This window comes from Balaenoptera physalus (assembly GCF_965194825.1).
Source record: "Balaenoptera physalus genome assembly, chromosome: 17".
NCBI classification, from domain to species: Eukaryota; Metazoa; Chordata; class Mammalia; order Artiodactyla; family Balaenopteridae; genus Balaenoptera; species Balaenoptera physalus.
In genome coordinates, this window is record NC_138895.1 from 16460373 (window position 1) to 16476544 (window position 16172).

Sequence of the window (16172 nt, forward strand, 5' to 3'; positions counted from 1 at the left end):
AGGAAGGACTTATTATTCCTTGCAGCCAGTAAGGAGAACCTTAGGGGTCTTTCCCAAAGCAGTGTCTCCCCAGTAGCAAAACTGGGGAGCTTTTAAGCTAAGGGTCCATGTATATTCATGAAGGGGCTTGAGCAGAGGAGAATTCAGCAAAAAATTGGGACAAAGGTCGACAGAATCCGAACTTGAGTTGATTGAAGTCAGGAGGGTCAACCTCATCATTCTGTCCTCCCCTGGGTGGGGACCTTAGACCATGCAGAACTCAAAGATCTGTGTACCCCCTGAGGATGCACGAGGACTCTGCTTTGTCACTGCACTATTGTTCGGCGGCCTTTTCTCTCTTCCTGCATTCCTTTGTTCCCTAAAGCTCATTGATTACTGAGACCTGTTCAAGGGCCAGCATGTGGCCAGGCTTAGATCACAAAATGCTGAGGCCAACATGGCTCCTCTTATGTCAAGAAAGCCATTCCTGGTTCTCTTTCTTCGGGGACCCCATAACCTATCGGCTTACAACCCTACAAAGGTCCCGTCCCCTGCCCCCTGCCCCCCAGCCCACCTCCAGGTTATGTTTTTGCAGGGTGATAGGAAGGGACTCCACAGGAAGGGTTTAGCTTCTTTAAAAACACCTTCAGCCAGCCCCCCTTCCCCCAGTTTGAAATGGAAAAGTGCCACTTTCCCAATTACACGTAAAGGGCTTCAGCCTGACTGCTGCACTTTCGAGAACCATCCGGGAAACTGGGTTGCTCTTCTTGCCCCTTGAAATAATTCACTGCAACGCATACACACACACACACATACACACACATATATTCAATGATATATATAATTAGTCCCAAAGACAGCAAAGCCTTCCAGGTCTGAGTTTGAGAGAAGATTTAGAATGAACCAACACCTTCCCCTCAGCTATAATCCTCTGACTTAATTATACACAACTTGGTACCTGGCTGGATCCAGCCGGATCCTATCCAGCGTTGGGTGGAGGAGGGGCACAGCAAGAGAACCTTGGAAGCCTGCCCCACACGCTCAGGACTAGCTCTGCCTCTGGGACACCTGCGAAATGGGTTCCATGTTTCTATCCCCAGGGCTGCCCTAGGACAGACCCTCCTTACATCTCACTTGGGTTATTGCAGCCGGCAGTTATTAAGTATTTCTCTCTCTCATTAATCCGGAAAACGATGAGGAGCCTAGGTTTAGGGGCCTATCAGCATCTTATTCTTCTATCTCATCTAGGTCAATGAAAGTGTCATCCCCTCAGTGAGACCTGTTTCCCCAGCCAACATTCATTGCTGTCCCCTGTGGGCTTCCATCATAAGTTAAAATTCTTTGCAACACTTGTCCCCCTAGATTTCCAGTGTCCTGGCCATCCAGTGAGGCCCTCGTCACATCTGCCTTTTCTCCCATTCTCTCTGTTTCCCCACTAGATGGCCAACCCCCTGGGGACACCCCTGACACCAGGCAGAACTCTTCAATCACAGGAGGAAGTCCCTAGATGCTTGAATGGAATTGAGTTGGGGGCCATAAGGATTTCCGGGGCCTAGGCTTGGCCAACCGGGAATCGGAATGGCTTGGAAGGGAAAGGCCGGGAGCTGGGAACTCACATTCCACACGTGTCCCAGCCTTGCTGGGAGTTGCCTTGAATGGAGGTCTTTCCCATACCTGGTTGGCCCAAAGCAATGGCTCCTTACCTTGACTGCTGCTCAAGCCCCAACCTAGATAAATTCAATTAGAATCTGTAGAGAGGGGCTCAGGGAGTTTTCGAAGCACCCAGGTGATTTCAACGGGCAGCCCATTGAGGACCACTGGCAGAAGGGTATGAGAGCTTGAGGGGGCCTCCTTTCTTAGGGAGTTACCCAGAGGTCCCTGCAGAGTCCTGCCAAACGGGGTGGCAGATGGAGGGAGGAGGTGGGAGGAGTCGGTGGACGGCACCAACGTGGGAAACACGAGGTAGCTTATCTCCTTTCCCACCTGTCACCTCTGGGTCCTGGGGCTTTATGTCAAGCCACGAGAGAAGGTGGAACAGGCCACAGGAGTGCTGGGAGCAGCAGAGAGGAGTGAAGGAAGTCCATTTTCAGGATGGTCAGTCTAGCTATGGTCCCAGGCAGCAAACTCCCCCAGTCAAACCAGCCCACAAACCCGGCCCAGAACCACCAGGCGCTGTGTAGCTGCACACGCACTGGCTCTGGGCACACTGGGTCCCCCCATCGGAGAGTTCTCTCGGAAGGGCTTTCCTCTGGCAGAGCATCCGCTTTTCTTCTGTTGCCAATAAAAATCCCCGGCGCTGTTCTTTCTCCTCCGCTTCCGCCTATTGCTTCTGACAGAGTTTGCCAGTTAGCTGAGGTCAGGATTTCCTTTTTACAAACAACCTGCTTTCAGTCAGTGGAGCCAAAGGTTTCCTAAATTACAAACCCTTTCATTTCTTCTGCCACAAGCTCGCCTGTCAGTTTGGATAATTGCAAAGAACGGAGAGAAATGGAAACGTTTCTGAGAGACACTGAAAGAAAGAAGTGCTATTGCTAACTGTCTCCTTTTGGATTGTCAAAAAACCATCCTGAGTGGGATCGACAGGGCGACGTGAGTCAGCTGAAGCTTCTGTAGCTGCAGAAAGAGAGTGTTGGGGATCCCAGGGTCTGGAAGGAAATTTCTTACAGGTCTTAAATGAACACACGCTGTCTGCGGCAGCATCTCCACATTCTGTTAAGCAAATGGCTTCCTTCATAGTCACTTGAATTAGGGAACATCCAAGCCCTATTCAAATGTTTTGAAAAGCAACTTTTAAAAGTTATTACAGAATGCATGTGCATTGGACACGTGTAAATGCTGATTGGAAGACAAATTTTAAACCAATCTCTGGAAGGATGACATAGAATTGAGGTGCTGAGGTTTACAACCCAAAGCATTCAGACGTCATTGGACAATTGTACTAAAGCCCTGGTGTGGAGCCATGGAGCACGGGGCAAAGCCAGCTTCCATTGACCTGAGAGCCCATGATCTTTTCATGATTCTCTGTTGTATCCAAGAGTTGCCTGGGGTTATGACTCTGCCTGATTTGGCTGTGACCTCTTGGACAGAGCACTTAACCTGAGTTTTGTAATCTGTAAAATAAAAGGGGCTCCGCTAGACACTACTTAGGGCTAACATCTAAGTCTAGTTTAATGTGGAATCATGGCCCCAGTGAAGGGTCCCAGGCTGTTTGTGCTATAATGCAGGAGGCTGAATGCAACCTCTGTTTCTATCCTCTTGCTTGTCTCTCTCCCGTGAAAGGGGAATAGCCGTGCTAGTGGGTAATAAAAGCACTAAGCCTGAAGTTTTACTTGGAGGTGAAGGACAGTTCACGCCCTCACCCCTCCCTCTCCTGACCACTCTGACCCACACTCCCTGCGCTCCTATAGTCCTGTGGCCTTTCTTCCCTTCTCATCTTCCCTCTCGGCCTCTCTCCTGTGCTCCCCTTCTCCCCACTCTGCTCAAGGCAACTCTAGCTGGCAGGGCTCAGCTTCGGGGCTCGGCTTCGGGGCTCAGCTTCGGGGCTCAGCTTCGGGGCTCAGCTTTGGGGCGGCATTTCCTGCCTGCCCAGGCTGCCCTGCTCTCCCCACCTCTCACGCCAGCAGGACCGCTCGCGGAAGCCTCCTTCATGATTGTGATTCTTTTTTAATAGCCACCATCCCAGTGCTTGAGGTCAGAAACTAGATGGTCTGGTCTTTTTCATCCTGTTTCCTAGACTAGGCCAGAAAAATGCAGTCCCCTTGTAAATGGTCTGTGCTGTCAAAGAGCTGGTTCTTTAGCTGGGGAGAAAAAAAAAAGTCTGAATACTTAGCCAGCATAGTAATGGGCAGCATTAAAAAATATGCCAAGCAGTGTCCCAGGCACTTTACACATATTAACTTACTTGGTCCTCATAATAACGGTCTGAAGTAGGTATTATTGTTATCCCCTTTTTACAGATGAGGAAACTAAGGCACCGGGAAGTTAAACAACTTGGCTAACTAAAATGGGAAGCTGGGATTCGAACCCAGGCAGTCTGCCTGCAGAGGCCAGGCTCTTAACCACTAGGTGTACTATCTCACAGTGGTGGGGAGACCCCTTACGCTGGGGGTGTCCAGACTCCTCTTGTGTCTCACTGCTCCCCCCATTCAACCCATTAGCCAAGTGCTGTCCTTGCTGTCACTAAAAATAAATCCAGGTGTCCTTTTCCCCATCCTAATCTGAATCTGGCTGTTGTTCTCCTGGACTGCCCTACTAGCCTGATGACTCGTTTCCCCACTTCTTCTCTCACCCTTCTTTAGCCCATCCTCCACCCAGTAGCCAGAGTGGTCATTCCAAAGAGTGTGTCAGATTGGGTCACAACCCTGTGTAGACCCCCTCAGCGGCCATTTAGAATAGCATCCAAATCCCTCACCAAGACTTTCCCCGTCTCCGTTCCTTTCCCAGATCATCTCTTCTTGGACCCTTGAGTGTGATTTTCACTGCTAAAACACAATAAATAGAAGTCTTCTCCTCTGAGGACCTTTGCCTATATCTTCTGCCCCTCATCTTCACATGCTGCCTGCTTCTTAGCACTTGGTCTCAGTTCTGTCCATCCTTTCCAGGGAATCCCTGTCACCTACCCATATTCCCTGTTTTAATTTTCTGCAAAGAATGTTTCCAACTGAATGTGTCTTATTCACTCATTCATTAATTCATTTGTCTGTTCCCACCTACTCTGATGTAAACTCCATCCTCATGAGCTCCTATCCTCAGCGTCTCGGACAGTGGTGGGGGCATGGCGAGCCTTTATTTAAGGGAATAGTCTGAACGGCCAGTAAGACCATGGACACTGGGTGAGAGAAGCTCAAACTGTGTGCCACGGTGGGAAAGAAGGTTCTACAGAGGTGAAGGCTCTGGAGCTGGACACGGTTTGGGTGGATTAAAGGTGGAGGAAGTCATTGATGGCCATGGGAGAGCTCTGAGCAGAGATTTGGCGGTGATGCTTACGGGCGGTTTGGCCCATTAAAGAGCCCAGTTAATATGTACTGAAGGTGTGTTCCTAAGAATAACGAGAGACAACACTGGGAAGAAAGTAGAGGCTGTACTTGGAAACTCTAGAATGGCAGGTAGAGAAATCTGGGCTCAAATCTATGGTCGAAGGGGGAGCCCTTTAAGCATTTTGGCCAGAGGGGGGTCATGTTAGAAGTGGCGCTTTAGAAAATCCATCTTGTGAGGGTATGCTACCCATTTTGCCTGTTTTCCATACTTTCTTCATCTGAGACCTAGAAGTCCCTCTGCTCCCCACCCCTGCCTCTCTTTACAGACAGTCCCCAAACTTTTCACTCTCGGGTTTCTGAGCATGCGCAGACACTTCATTAGTGTGTGCACGTGAAAAATGAACATCCTGGGCCTGATAAATGAGTCAGACCACTGCATGTTTGATGGTCACGTGTTTGTATGCATGAATGTTGTGTTTCTAAGATTAAATCCCAGGAGGAAGCAAGTTGTGCTGTTTTATAGCTCTTTGTCAGTGATGAATCTGGCCAAATCTTAGCGGTGTGTGTTGCGGGCATTCTTTATAGATGAAGCTCGTTTCTGTTGCTGTCCCTTGGGTATTTAAGTGGCTAAAGCTATGCTCTGGCATCCAAGACACTTGATGCTGAATTCTGTTCTACAGCAGATAAGTCTGAGCGAAGGTCTAGTTTATATAGTTTCGGAGGAAGTAAAGAGCTTTTCCATTCATCTGTTCTTACAGTGATCAAAGAAACAGCTGTAATTTTTCTAGCAGAGTCCTCTCAAGGACTGATAAAGCCATTACTGCAGTTGCTCTATACAACTTCCTTTTGTCGGACTATGAGCTTTCTAATGCAACCAAGATCCTGCTGTTTCTTAGAACCAAGAGATGAAGAAAATACTGACAAGTCAAGGAGCTTACAGTACTTCACAAATCAGTTTTATTAATTTAAACACAAATTGAATGAAGAAAAATTCTGTACACAGTTGTGGACACAACACACCTTTATACAGTAAGGGTAAGATTAAACTTTGTCTTTTCAGTCTGCAGAGTACAAAAATGTAAAATGGAAAGGCTGAAAAATTGTCGACTTCTGTTTGCTTCAAGCAAAAGAGGAAAAACAAAATTCAATGATTAAACAATTTTGAGAAATTCACAACTGACTAATTCTAGCAGCAACATGAAACTTCAGAAAAGGATAGAGTAGCTCTTTCTTTAGCTACTTTGGGTCAAAGCTGGTGTTATTTTTCCCCCCCCAATATACTATGAAAGAAAATTCATCCAAAAAGTAATTTCATGACAATGGAAGGCTTTAGATGAGAGAAACTAGTGTCTAGATAAACTGATCGATCACTTTTGGAGAAACTTTATTAGGGTATTACAAAGGTGACAAATTTTATTTCCCAGGTTTATGCTTGTCATATAATACAGAATGGGGGTGAAGAGTAGCATTATTTTCTTGGTGATGACCGGGCTGTGTCCCCTGCTGCCAATGAACTTTCCTGGGAGGGTGGGTTGGGAGGTGGGAGATGAGTGTGGAGGAAAACAGAAGGAACACGAATGTAGGAAGTAATACAAAGTTTTGCTGATTTCCAGATATGTGGTAATGTCCTTCCTTAAACGAGAAAATATCATCTGAGCACATGATAACTTTGCTAGTGTCCAATTCATGAACCATTTCATTAATAAAATATATCCATCATCTACATTCTTTCTGTGGGAAGGAGCATTTGAATAATCTTTTTCCAAGTAGTTACATATACTACATTAGTGTTGAAAATGAAAAAGTGAGGTTTTAAGAGGGCTTTTTTCCCCAAAATTATTTCAGACAGACACTGCTGTGTTCTTTGACCAAGGCCCTCCTAACAGCATAAAAAAAGAACTGATGGGGAAAAAAAATTGGAAAACAAAATCTTATTGACACTTGACATCCATGCTTTTGGTCTTGACAACATGATCTTAAAAAAAATCCATTATCTACATATTTATACCCAGTACTTCAAGAAGGCACTGCACATCTGTGCATATCCTGCCTCATACTTCACTATCAAGGCATTGCTACCTTTCAATATCATTTTCCTAAACAATATGTAAAAGAATCATCCATTATTACAAATTTACACCCAAAATTCTTTCTGTACATGATTGTCTCAGTGATGTACATATTATACGTTTAAATTAGACATATTTTAAACTACTTTGCAATGTGCTAAAATTCAAAGTACTTGCTGTGTCGTGAGGCCAAAGCCTTCAGTCGCTTCTCTCTCATCATGCTACTGTCTCTTCAGTTATCTGATGTCAAAAAAGTCTGTTCGCATGAACTGTGTGGTTCCTGAATTATACCTCGATAAAGCTGTGTTTTTTTTTTTTAAAAAAGTCTGTTCATAAATAAGTAGAGATGTACAGATGACCCTGGGTATGAGACACCATAAAAGTAAACCTTTACAAGAAAATCCCCCCACTGGTAATCAGGAAACCCATTTCAGTCTCTGTTGTGCAATCAAGTTTGCTGTATTGGAGAAGCTGTTTAGGTCACACTGAAGATGCTAAAAACGTAAAGCGTCTGCAGGTCCTTTCTTCACAGGTTCGAACCATGTAGTTAATGTGGCCAAGACACGTTACACTGTGCTAGAACATTCTCATGGCTTATTTGCATTGGATTCACAGTACTAGAGTCAACAGCTGTTCTGAAGAAAGGGATGTGGTCCTTCATTTACCACAAGGGCAGAGGCGAGGACCCACAGCAGCTGGGCATCAAAACGTTGAAATCGCTAGTTTGGAGTCCGGCGCCGACTCGGGACTCAGCCTGCTGGATGTGTCCCTGGTCACAGGGCGGTTGTGTGGTTTCAAAGTGCTAGGGGGCTGTTACAGGTACTCCAGTTCCAAGGCATGATGTAGGGCCATGAGGTCCGAGTGACTGGAAACCCTCCAGAAGGGCATGGCGTGCTGCAAAGGGGCAGACAACGGGGTGAGGACAGAGAACGCTTCCAGCACGGGCCCTGAAAGGCTGCTTTGGCAATCCACCATGCTGCCCACCCCCCTTTATTCAGTACCGTGAAAACTTCCAGTTAAGATCTCAACGTCACATCTGTTTAAAACACAAATTCAAACTTAATCCTCCCCTAAGAATACTGGACTGCATTTAAAAATGTAATTCAGGAGTCTGTTTCTTTTAAGAAGGTGATGGGTATTTCTTAAGCAGACCTACACTGTGACTTGAATGCCGATTTCAAGCTTCAAATAAAATCCAGTAGCTATGAACAAAACCTTGTCAAACATTGGCCTTTCAAAATCTGGATCCAGTGCATTTTTCATGCTGCAAGTTTAAGCGGTTTTCCTTAGTTGGTAGTATTTTACATTTTGCAAAACTTAATTTTACTCCTGTAAGAAGCAACTTTTTTTTTTTTCGTTTTTTGCATTGACCCTGAAACAGCTTTACCATACAGGAAATTTTAAATGAACATCTAGGATAGTTTTTTGGATTTTTTGGTGGTAGTTTAAAACATCTAGAAATCTAGTTTAAATGATGGGAATGTTTTTGAAACACCTGAATTAACCAGAGACAAGAAAAGCAGGCCAAGAAAAGCAGGCCAAAAAAAAAAAAGAGGTTACATCGTCCATGAGGGATAAAAACATGATTATAAACTTTACGGTTCAAAAAGCACTGTACTAAGTATTTATGTATCAGCAAAATCTTTTTCTTGATAAGAGAAAGATAATCATCACACTTCAGAGAACAAAATTCTATTAAGCCCACAGAAAACATTTTGGTTTTTTCCTACACAAAAAATAACGTGAAGGCCTGAGTATAATTTGCAATTATAGGTCTAGGGAATTTTTAAACAATTCATACTATTAGGAGAATATGGCATGAAAGCAAACAGAATTTAGAACTGAGGAGTTTTTTGGGGGGACTATCTGTAAGTGACAATAGGAGCTACTAACTATTCTGGTGCAGATCACATAGCTGTTATTCTGGGGATGCAAACTATTGTTACTTATTAACATGTCTTTGTTTCAAGTAATCTGCTAAAGACATATACCACAGTTCAATATCATATGTAGACCTTTCTGGATTCTATACTATTTTGGAGTATCTCTATTTTTGTTATCCTTCAATAACTGTCCAGAACCAAGTACTAGAGATTTCTTTTCAAAAATTTAGGATGTTCCACTTGGCAATTTTAGATCATAAAAGTAGACTGTACTATTTTGCATTCATTCATTAGTGATTTTTCACGTTCACAGGCACGGTGTAGAAGACATCCCCGGCCCACCCTCTCACAGTCTGTGGGTGAGTAGCAGAAATGAACAACAATCATGGATGTTCACCTAAGAGGAGGAGGAGGGGGTAATTCCCTTTGCCTGGGGAACTGGGAGAGACACTGGTAAGAGGAGGTAATAGTTGAGCTAGTTATGAAAGGCTGATCATCAGAAGAGCACTGTAATGTCTCTGTGCATGTGAAGGGGGCTGGGGCAGAGGATACAGGAGAAGTTCATTGTTAGAATACTGGCTGTGTGAGAGAAAGACATGGCTGTGACATTACCGGCTGTAGGAGCCAAGTGGTGCAGGACCTGGTTAGCCCTGTTAAAGAGTTTGTTAATAATAATGATAGTTATGATTAACATTTAATAGTGACTCATTCTAAGAAGACTGAGTCTAGCAGAGAGAACAGGGGACTCAAACATGTGTTAACAAATAATTAGAACTAATACTGCAAAATAACATTTTCCCTAACTAAGCACATACTGATGTGAAGCTTTTATGGATCTACAAGAGTTTCCCAGGGCAACTGGGTACAAAGTAAACAATTTTTTTTCCTGAATCAATGTTTAGCGTGGAACAAATATTTCTTATATGAAGACAACGAGGAAAAGAAAAGCAGGTTCTAGAATGAGGAGACCTGGGTTATACTCTCAACCCTGACTTCTGTCATGATTCAAAGTCATGTTACTAATCTCCCTGGAGCCCCAGTTTGTTTATTTGTAAAATAAGGGTTTAGGGGAAATTACTCAGGGTTGCTTCTAGGTTTAATAAAGTCTATAAACTTTTTCATTAAAATATTCTATTACTTGTACAGCTCTGTAGCTACAGCAGATTTGTAAAGTAATATACATACATATCATATGATCCTACTGCCAAGAACCGGCAGGCAAGACATATCTGCTGAAACTATTTCATTACAATGTAAGGCAGTGTGGGACTAAGAATCAAATTGACCTTGCCAGAGCAATGAGGTAAGAAAAATAAGTAAAAGCATCAGAATTGGAAAGGGAGAAGTAAAACTATTTGCAGATGACATGATTTTATATATAGAAAATCCTAAAGATTCCAAGAAAAAAACTGTTAGATCTAATCAATGAATTCAGTAAAGTTGCAGGATACAAAAATCAGCAGCATTTTTATACACTAAGAACAAATGATCTGATAATAAAGAAAGTGATTCCATCTACAATAAAGCATCAAAAACAATAAAATACTTAAAAAGTGAAGGATTTCTACACTGAAAATTATAAGGCATGGATGAAAGAAATTGAAGAAGACACAAATAATAAATGGAAAGGTATCTCATGTTCATGGATTAGAAGAATTAATATTGTTAAAATGCCATCTACAGATTCAATGTGATCTCTATGGAAATTCCAGTGGTGTTTTTTTACAGAAGTAGAAAAAACAATCCTAAAATGTATATGGAACTAAAAGACCCCAAATTGCCAAAGCAATCCTGAGAAAGAACAAAGTGGGAGGCATCACACTTCCTGATTTCAAGCTATACTATAAAGGTGTGGTAATCAAAACAGTACGGTACGGGCATGAAAACAGACACATGGAAAATGGAACAGAATCAAGAGCCCAGAAATAAACCCATGTATATATGCTAAACTAATATTTTACAAGGGAGCCAAGAATACTCAATGGAGAAAAGACAGTCTCTTCAATAAATGTTGCTGGGAATACTGGCTATTCACATGTATAAGAATGCAACAATTAACTTGAAAAGGACTAAAGACTTAAATGTAAGACCAGAAACCATAAAACTCCTATAAGAAAACACTGAAAAAAATGTTTGGCTCCTTGACATCAGCCTTGGCAATTATTTTTTGGATATGACACCTAAAGCACAAGCAACAAAATAAAAAATAAACATGTGGACTATATCAAACTAAAAAGCTTTTGCACAGCTAAAGAAACAATTGACAAAATGAAAAAACAACCTATGGAGTGAGAAAAAAATGTTTGTAAGCCATATGTCTGATGAGGGGTTAATATCATACAACTCAATAGCAAAACAAATAATCCAATTTAAAAATTGGGCAGAGGACCTGAATAGACATTTTTGTAAAGAAGATATACAGATGATCAACAGGTACATGAAGAGGTGCTCACCATCACTTCTCAGGGAAATGCAAATCAAAACCACAGTGAGATACCAGCTCACGCCTGTTAGAATGGCCTTCATCAAAAACGTAAGAGGTAACAAATGCTGATGAGGATGTAGGGAAAAGGGAACCCTTACGCACTGTTGGTCAGAATGTAAATTGGTACAACCCCTATGGAAAAGAGTATGGCAGTTCCTGAAAAAATTGAAAACAGAACTACCCCATGATTAGACAGTCCCACTTCTGGGTATATACATGCCCAAAGGAAATGAAAACACTATGTCAAAGAGATATCTGAACCCTCATGCTCATAGCAGCACTATTTACAATAGCCAAGACATGGAAGCAACCAAAGTGTCCACTGACAGATGAATGGATAAAGGCATTGTGAATTATACACAACTGAATATTATTCAGCCATAAAAAAGAAGGAAATCCTGCCATTTGGGACAACATGGATGGACACTGAGGGCATTATGCTAAGTGAAATAAGTCACACAAAGACAAATATTGTATGATCTCACTTATGTGTGGAATCTAAAAAAAAAACCAAAAACCCAGAAGTCATGGAAAAGGAGATTAGATTTGTGGTTACCAGAGGCAAAGGGTGGGGGAGGGGAAATTGGATGAAGGTGGCCAAAAGATACACATTTCCAGTTATAAGATAAAAAAGTACTGGGGCTGTAACATACATGATGACTATAGTTAACACTGCTGTATGATATATGTGAAAGCTAAGAGTAGTAGATCCTAAGAGTTCTCATCACAAGAAAAAAATTTTTTTTGTATCTATGGGAGATGATGGATGTCAACGAAACTTACTGTGGTAATTATTTCATAGTATATGTAAGTCAATTCATTAGGCTGTACACCTTAAAGTTATACAGTGCTGAATGCCAACTATATCTCAAGAAAACAAAGAATCAAAATGATAAATTCAGAGAGAAGAGAGAGCTCAGCTGTAAGCTGGAGAGGGTAAATTGGGCCTGTATTGAATTTGAGAAATGGGCAAATTTGGTTAGGTAGATGGAGAGGGATGGGACTCCCAGTCAGGAGATGGTATGTGACAAAGGTGGGATGCACAGAGTAGAGTATTTAGTGTGGAGGAGATGGTGCTGGAATGGTGTGTTCATAACAAACACTAATAAGAAAGGAGATATTTTTTCCAGGTAGAAGTATGTTAAGCAATTTAATGAGGCACTAAAGGAAGGATGGATTGGAGGTGTGGCTGGCTGGTAGCAGAGAAACTAGGCAAAGGAACAGTGGAAATGGAGTGGGTGCAACGGATGGGAGACACACTGTAAAGAGAGAGTTCTTGCTAATAATGGGTGATGGGCTGGAGGTAGAGAACACCAAAGCAAATCTGAGTGGGCGAACTGTTTGGGACAGTAGAATTCATCTGCTGATATGCAGGTGGATGAAATGGGATACCTACATGGAGAGAGTCCATCAGGTAACTAGAGCCATGGGACTAAAACACTGCTAAACCACAAATCTTAACAGTAGTGATAGCCTAAACTGATGTGTATATGATTAGTTTATCAAGATTAGCATATATTGAGAGAAGTGGGCACCAAGACCTAAATCTTGGGAAGTAGCACACGTTTTGGGGTCATTAGAACCAAAATATTCCCTAATGGTAAAATAATGACACATCCTTTGTTCCTCTTGCCCACGTGTGCAGCTTTCCAAATCCCCTTCTGCCAACTTTCCTCCTTGTCTGGTATTTTGCATTTATCCCTTCTGGGTATACATAAGATCAGTAATATAAAAAGCTGGGTGTGTGGACACATGTAATTTGAATATTGCTGAATTATTAAAAATGTATTAAGAAAATGTTTCAAAACCATAAAACCACATAACCTTTGCCCCAGGTATTGCACTTCTAGGAATTAATCCCACAGATATACTTGCCCACGCATGAACCATGCAAAGACCACTCACTGCAGAACTGTTTGTAATAATAAACACTGGAAACCACTGAAATGTTAAGCCCCAGGGGACTCGTTAAATTACAACATATCAAGGTAATGGAATTGTGATGCGGCCATTTATAAGAATTAGAGATGCAGAGCTCCACATACTGATATGGAATAACTACCAGGATATATATTAAGTGAAAAAAGCAGGTACGGAAAAAAAAGTGTATAGTTACCATTTGTATAAAAAATAAAGAACAGATCTGTGCTTTCCTATGCATATATTATCTCTAGAAAATTTGCATATGGAGGTACAAATACTTCTCAAATTGTAAATAAAGAGATATTCTGAGAACTCATGAAGCTTACTGCACAGCTTTGCTCTTTGACTATTTGTATATCTGCGTCCCCTCTGGACAGGAGTGAGCTCTTAAAGAATAAAGATGAAATCCAGTTTAAGACCTGGCATACAGTATGTGCTCATTAAGTTAAACGAATGTAATGGCTTTAGAATAATAAGATTCTGTACTCAGTAATCCCTATGTCTCACTCAAAGAAAACTAAAAGCAAAAACTTGCATTAAAAATGTCTTTTTTTTTTTTTTAACAAAAGAAGCCCTTATTTTTCTCCTAAATAAACTCACAATCAAGCATTATTAAGCAGATTCTCAGCTTCATCTTGGTTTTCAGCAAGTTTTGGAATGCATATTGAAAAATGGACATTTTTTGATGAAGCGTTTGTCATTATGCGGAATAATGGTGCTTGCCATCCCCCATTCCCTCCATGTTATTCACAAGAGATTCATTTTAAGTAGTTCTCTGAAAAGTAAATAAAGTCAGAGTTATAAAACGAGGCTGTTTTTACTCTAGAAACCAAAACTGCTGTCAGTGTGCAGAAGACTATTATTTACATTTTGATTTTGTTTTAAATCATACATAGGCCTAATTATTTTCACTTGAGGAATGTTGTATTAGGGAAACAAAAAATTTTATGGTAAAAAAAAATAAATAAGCGTGGCAGATTTTGACAACAAAGACATATATCAAAGAAAGATATCCACCAGTAGTGAGATGGCTTCTCTGAATGGTCTTTCTAGGAACAAAGAGGTGCTCAGAGAAAACTCTTACAAGAGATCTTTTTAGAATTTGTCCATTTCTTCTAGGGTGAAAAAGGGAAAGCATTTCCTCTAAGATCAGGAACAAGACAAGGATGTCTAGTCTCACCACTATTATTCAACACAGTCTTGGAAGTCCTAGCCACAGCAATCACAGAAGAAAAAGAAATAAAAGGAATCCAAATTGGAAAAGAAAAAGTAAAACTGTCACTGTTTGTTTGCAGATGACATGATACTATACATAGAAAACCCTAAAGATGCTACCAGAAAACTACTAGAGCTCATCGATGAATTTGGTAAAGTTGCAGGATACAAAATTAATACACAGAAATCTCTTGCATTCCTATACGCTAACAATGAAAGGTCAGAAAGAGAAATCAAGCAACAATCCCATTTACCATTACATCAAAAAGAATAAAATACATAGGAATAAACCTGCATAAGGAGGCAAAAGACCTGTACTCAGAAAACTGTAAGATACTGATGAAAGCAATCAAAGATGACACAAACAGATGGAGAGATATACCATGTTCTTGGATTGGAAAAATCAACATTGTGAAAATGACTATACTGCCCAAAGCAATCTACAGATTCAATGCAATCCCTATCAAATTACCAATGGTATTTTTCACAGAATTAGAACAACAATTTTTACAATTTGTATGGAAACACAGAAGACCCCGAATAGCCAAAGCAATCTTTAGAAAGAAAAACGGAGCTGCAGGAATCAGGCTCCCTGACTTCAGACTATACTACAAAGCTATTATAATCAAGACAGTATGGTACTGGCACAAAAAGAGAAACATAGATCAATGGAACAAGATAGAAAGCCCAGAGATAAACCCACACACCTATGGTCCCCTAATCTGTGACAAAGGAGGCAAGAATATACAATGGAGCAGACAGTCTCTTCAATAAGGGGTGCTGGGAAAACTGGACAGCTACATGTAAAAGAATGAAGTTAGAACACTCCCTAACATCACACACAAAAATAACTCAGAATGGATTAAAGACCTAAATGGAAGACTGGACACTATAAAACTCTTAGAGGAAAACATAGGCAGAACACTCCTGGACATAAATCGCAGCAAGATCTTTTCTGACCCACCTCCTAGAGAAATGGAAATAAAAACAAAAATAAACAAATGGGACCTAATTAAACTTAGAAGCTTTTGCACAGCAAAAGAAACCATAAACAAGACGAAAACACAACTCTCAGAATGGGAGAAAATATTTGCAAACAAAGCAACTGACAGGGCATTAATCTCCAAAATATACAAATAGCTCATGCAGCTCAATATCCAAAAAACAAACAACCCAATGAAAAAATGGGTGGAAGACCTAAATAGACATTTCTCCAAAGATGACATACAAATGGCCAACAAACATGAAAAGATGCTCAACATCACTAATTATTAGAGAAATGCAAATCAAAACTACAATGAGGTATCACCTCACACCTGTGGGAATGGCCACCATCAAAAAAATCTATAAATAATAAATGCTGGAGAGGGTGTGGACAAAAGGGAACCCTCTTGCACTGTTGGTGGGAATGTATACTGGTGCAGACACTATGGAGAACAATATGGAGGTTCCTTAAAAAACTTAAAAATAGAACTACCATATGATCCAGCAATCCCACTTCTGGGAATATATCCAGAGAAAACTGTAATTTGAAAACATACATGCAGCCCAACGTTCACAGCAGCACTATTTACAATAGCCAGGATATGGAAGCAACCTAAATGTCCATTCATGGAGGAACAGAAAAAGATGTGGTACATAT

General features: G+C 41.3%; 1 protein-coding gene and 1 long non-coding RNA gene across 8 annotated transcripts in view; one reads left to right on the forward strand and one right to left on the reverse strand.

The window, feature by feature from the left end:
• The window catches only part of LOC309646385, a 146147-nt gene that overhangs the window by 86374 nt on the left and 43601 nt on the right, over positions 1–16172 (forward strand). The window contains exon 3 of one of the 2 annotated variants that reach the window (XR_014255327.1): positions 9221–9266. This is a non-coding gene — a long non-coding RNA (uncharacterized lncRNA). Of the gene's footprint in view, positions 1–9220; positions 13873–16172 lie in introns of those variants that run through there. The other variant, XR_014255328.1, reaches the window with a different exon arrangement.
• EYA1 (EYA transcriptional coactivator and phosphatase 1) overlaps positions 5890–16172 on the reverse strand; it is a 325931-nt gene continuing 315648 nt past the window's right edge. For 5 of the 6 annotated variants that reach the window (XM_082432593.1, XM_082432591.1, XM_082432592.1 and 2 more), the window contains one exon: positions 5890–7918. In XM_082432593.1, coding sequence (XP_082288719.1) covers positions 7838–7918 — 81 coding nt within the window. In that variant the 3' untranslated portion in view covers positions 5890–7837. Of the gene's footprint in view, positions 7921–16172 lie in introns of all 6 variants that reach the window. The other variant, XM_082432589.1, reaches the window with a different exon arrangement.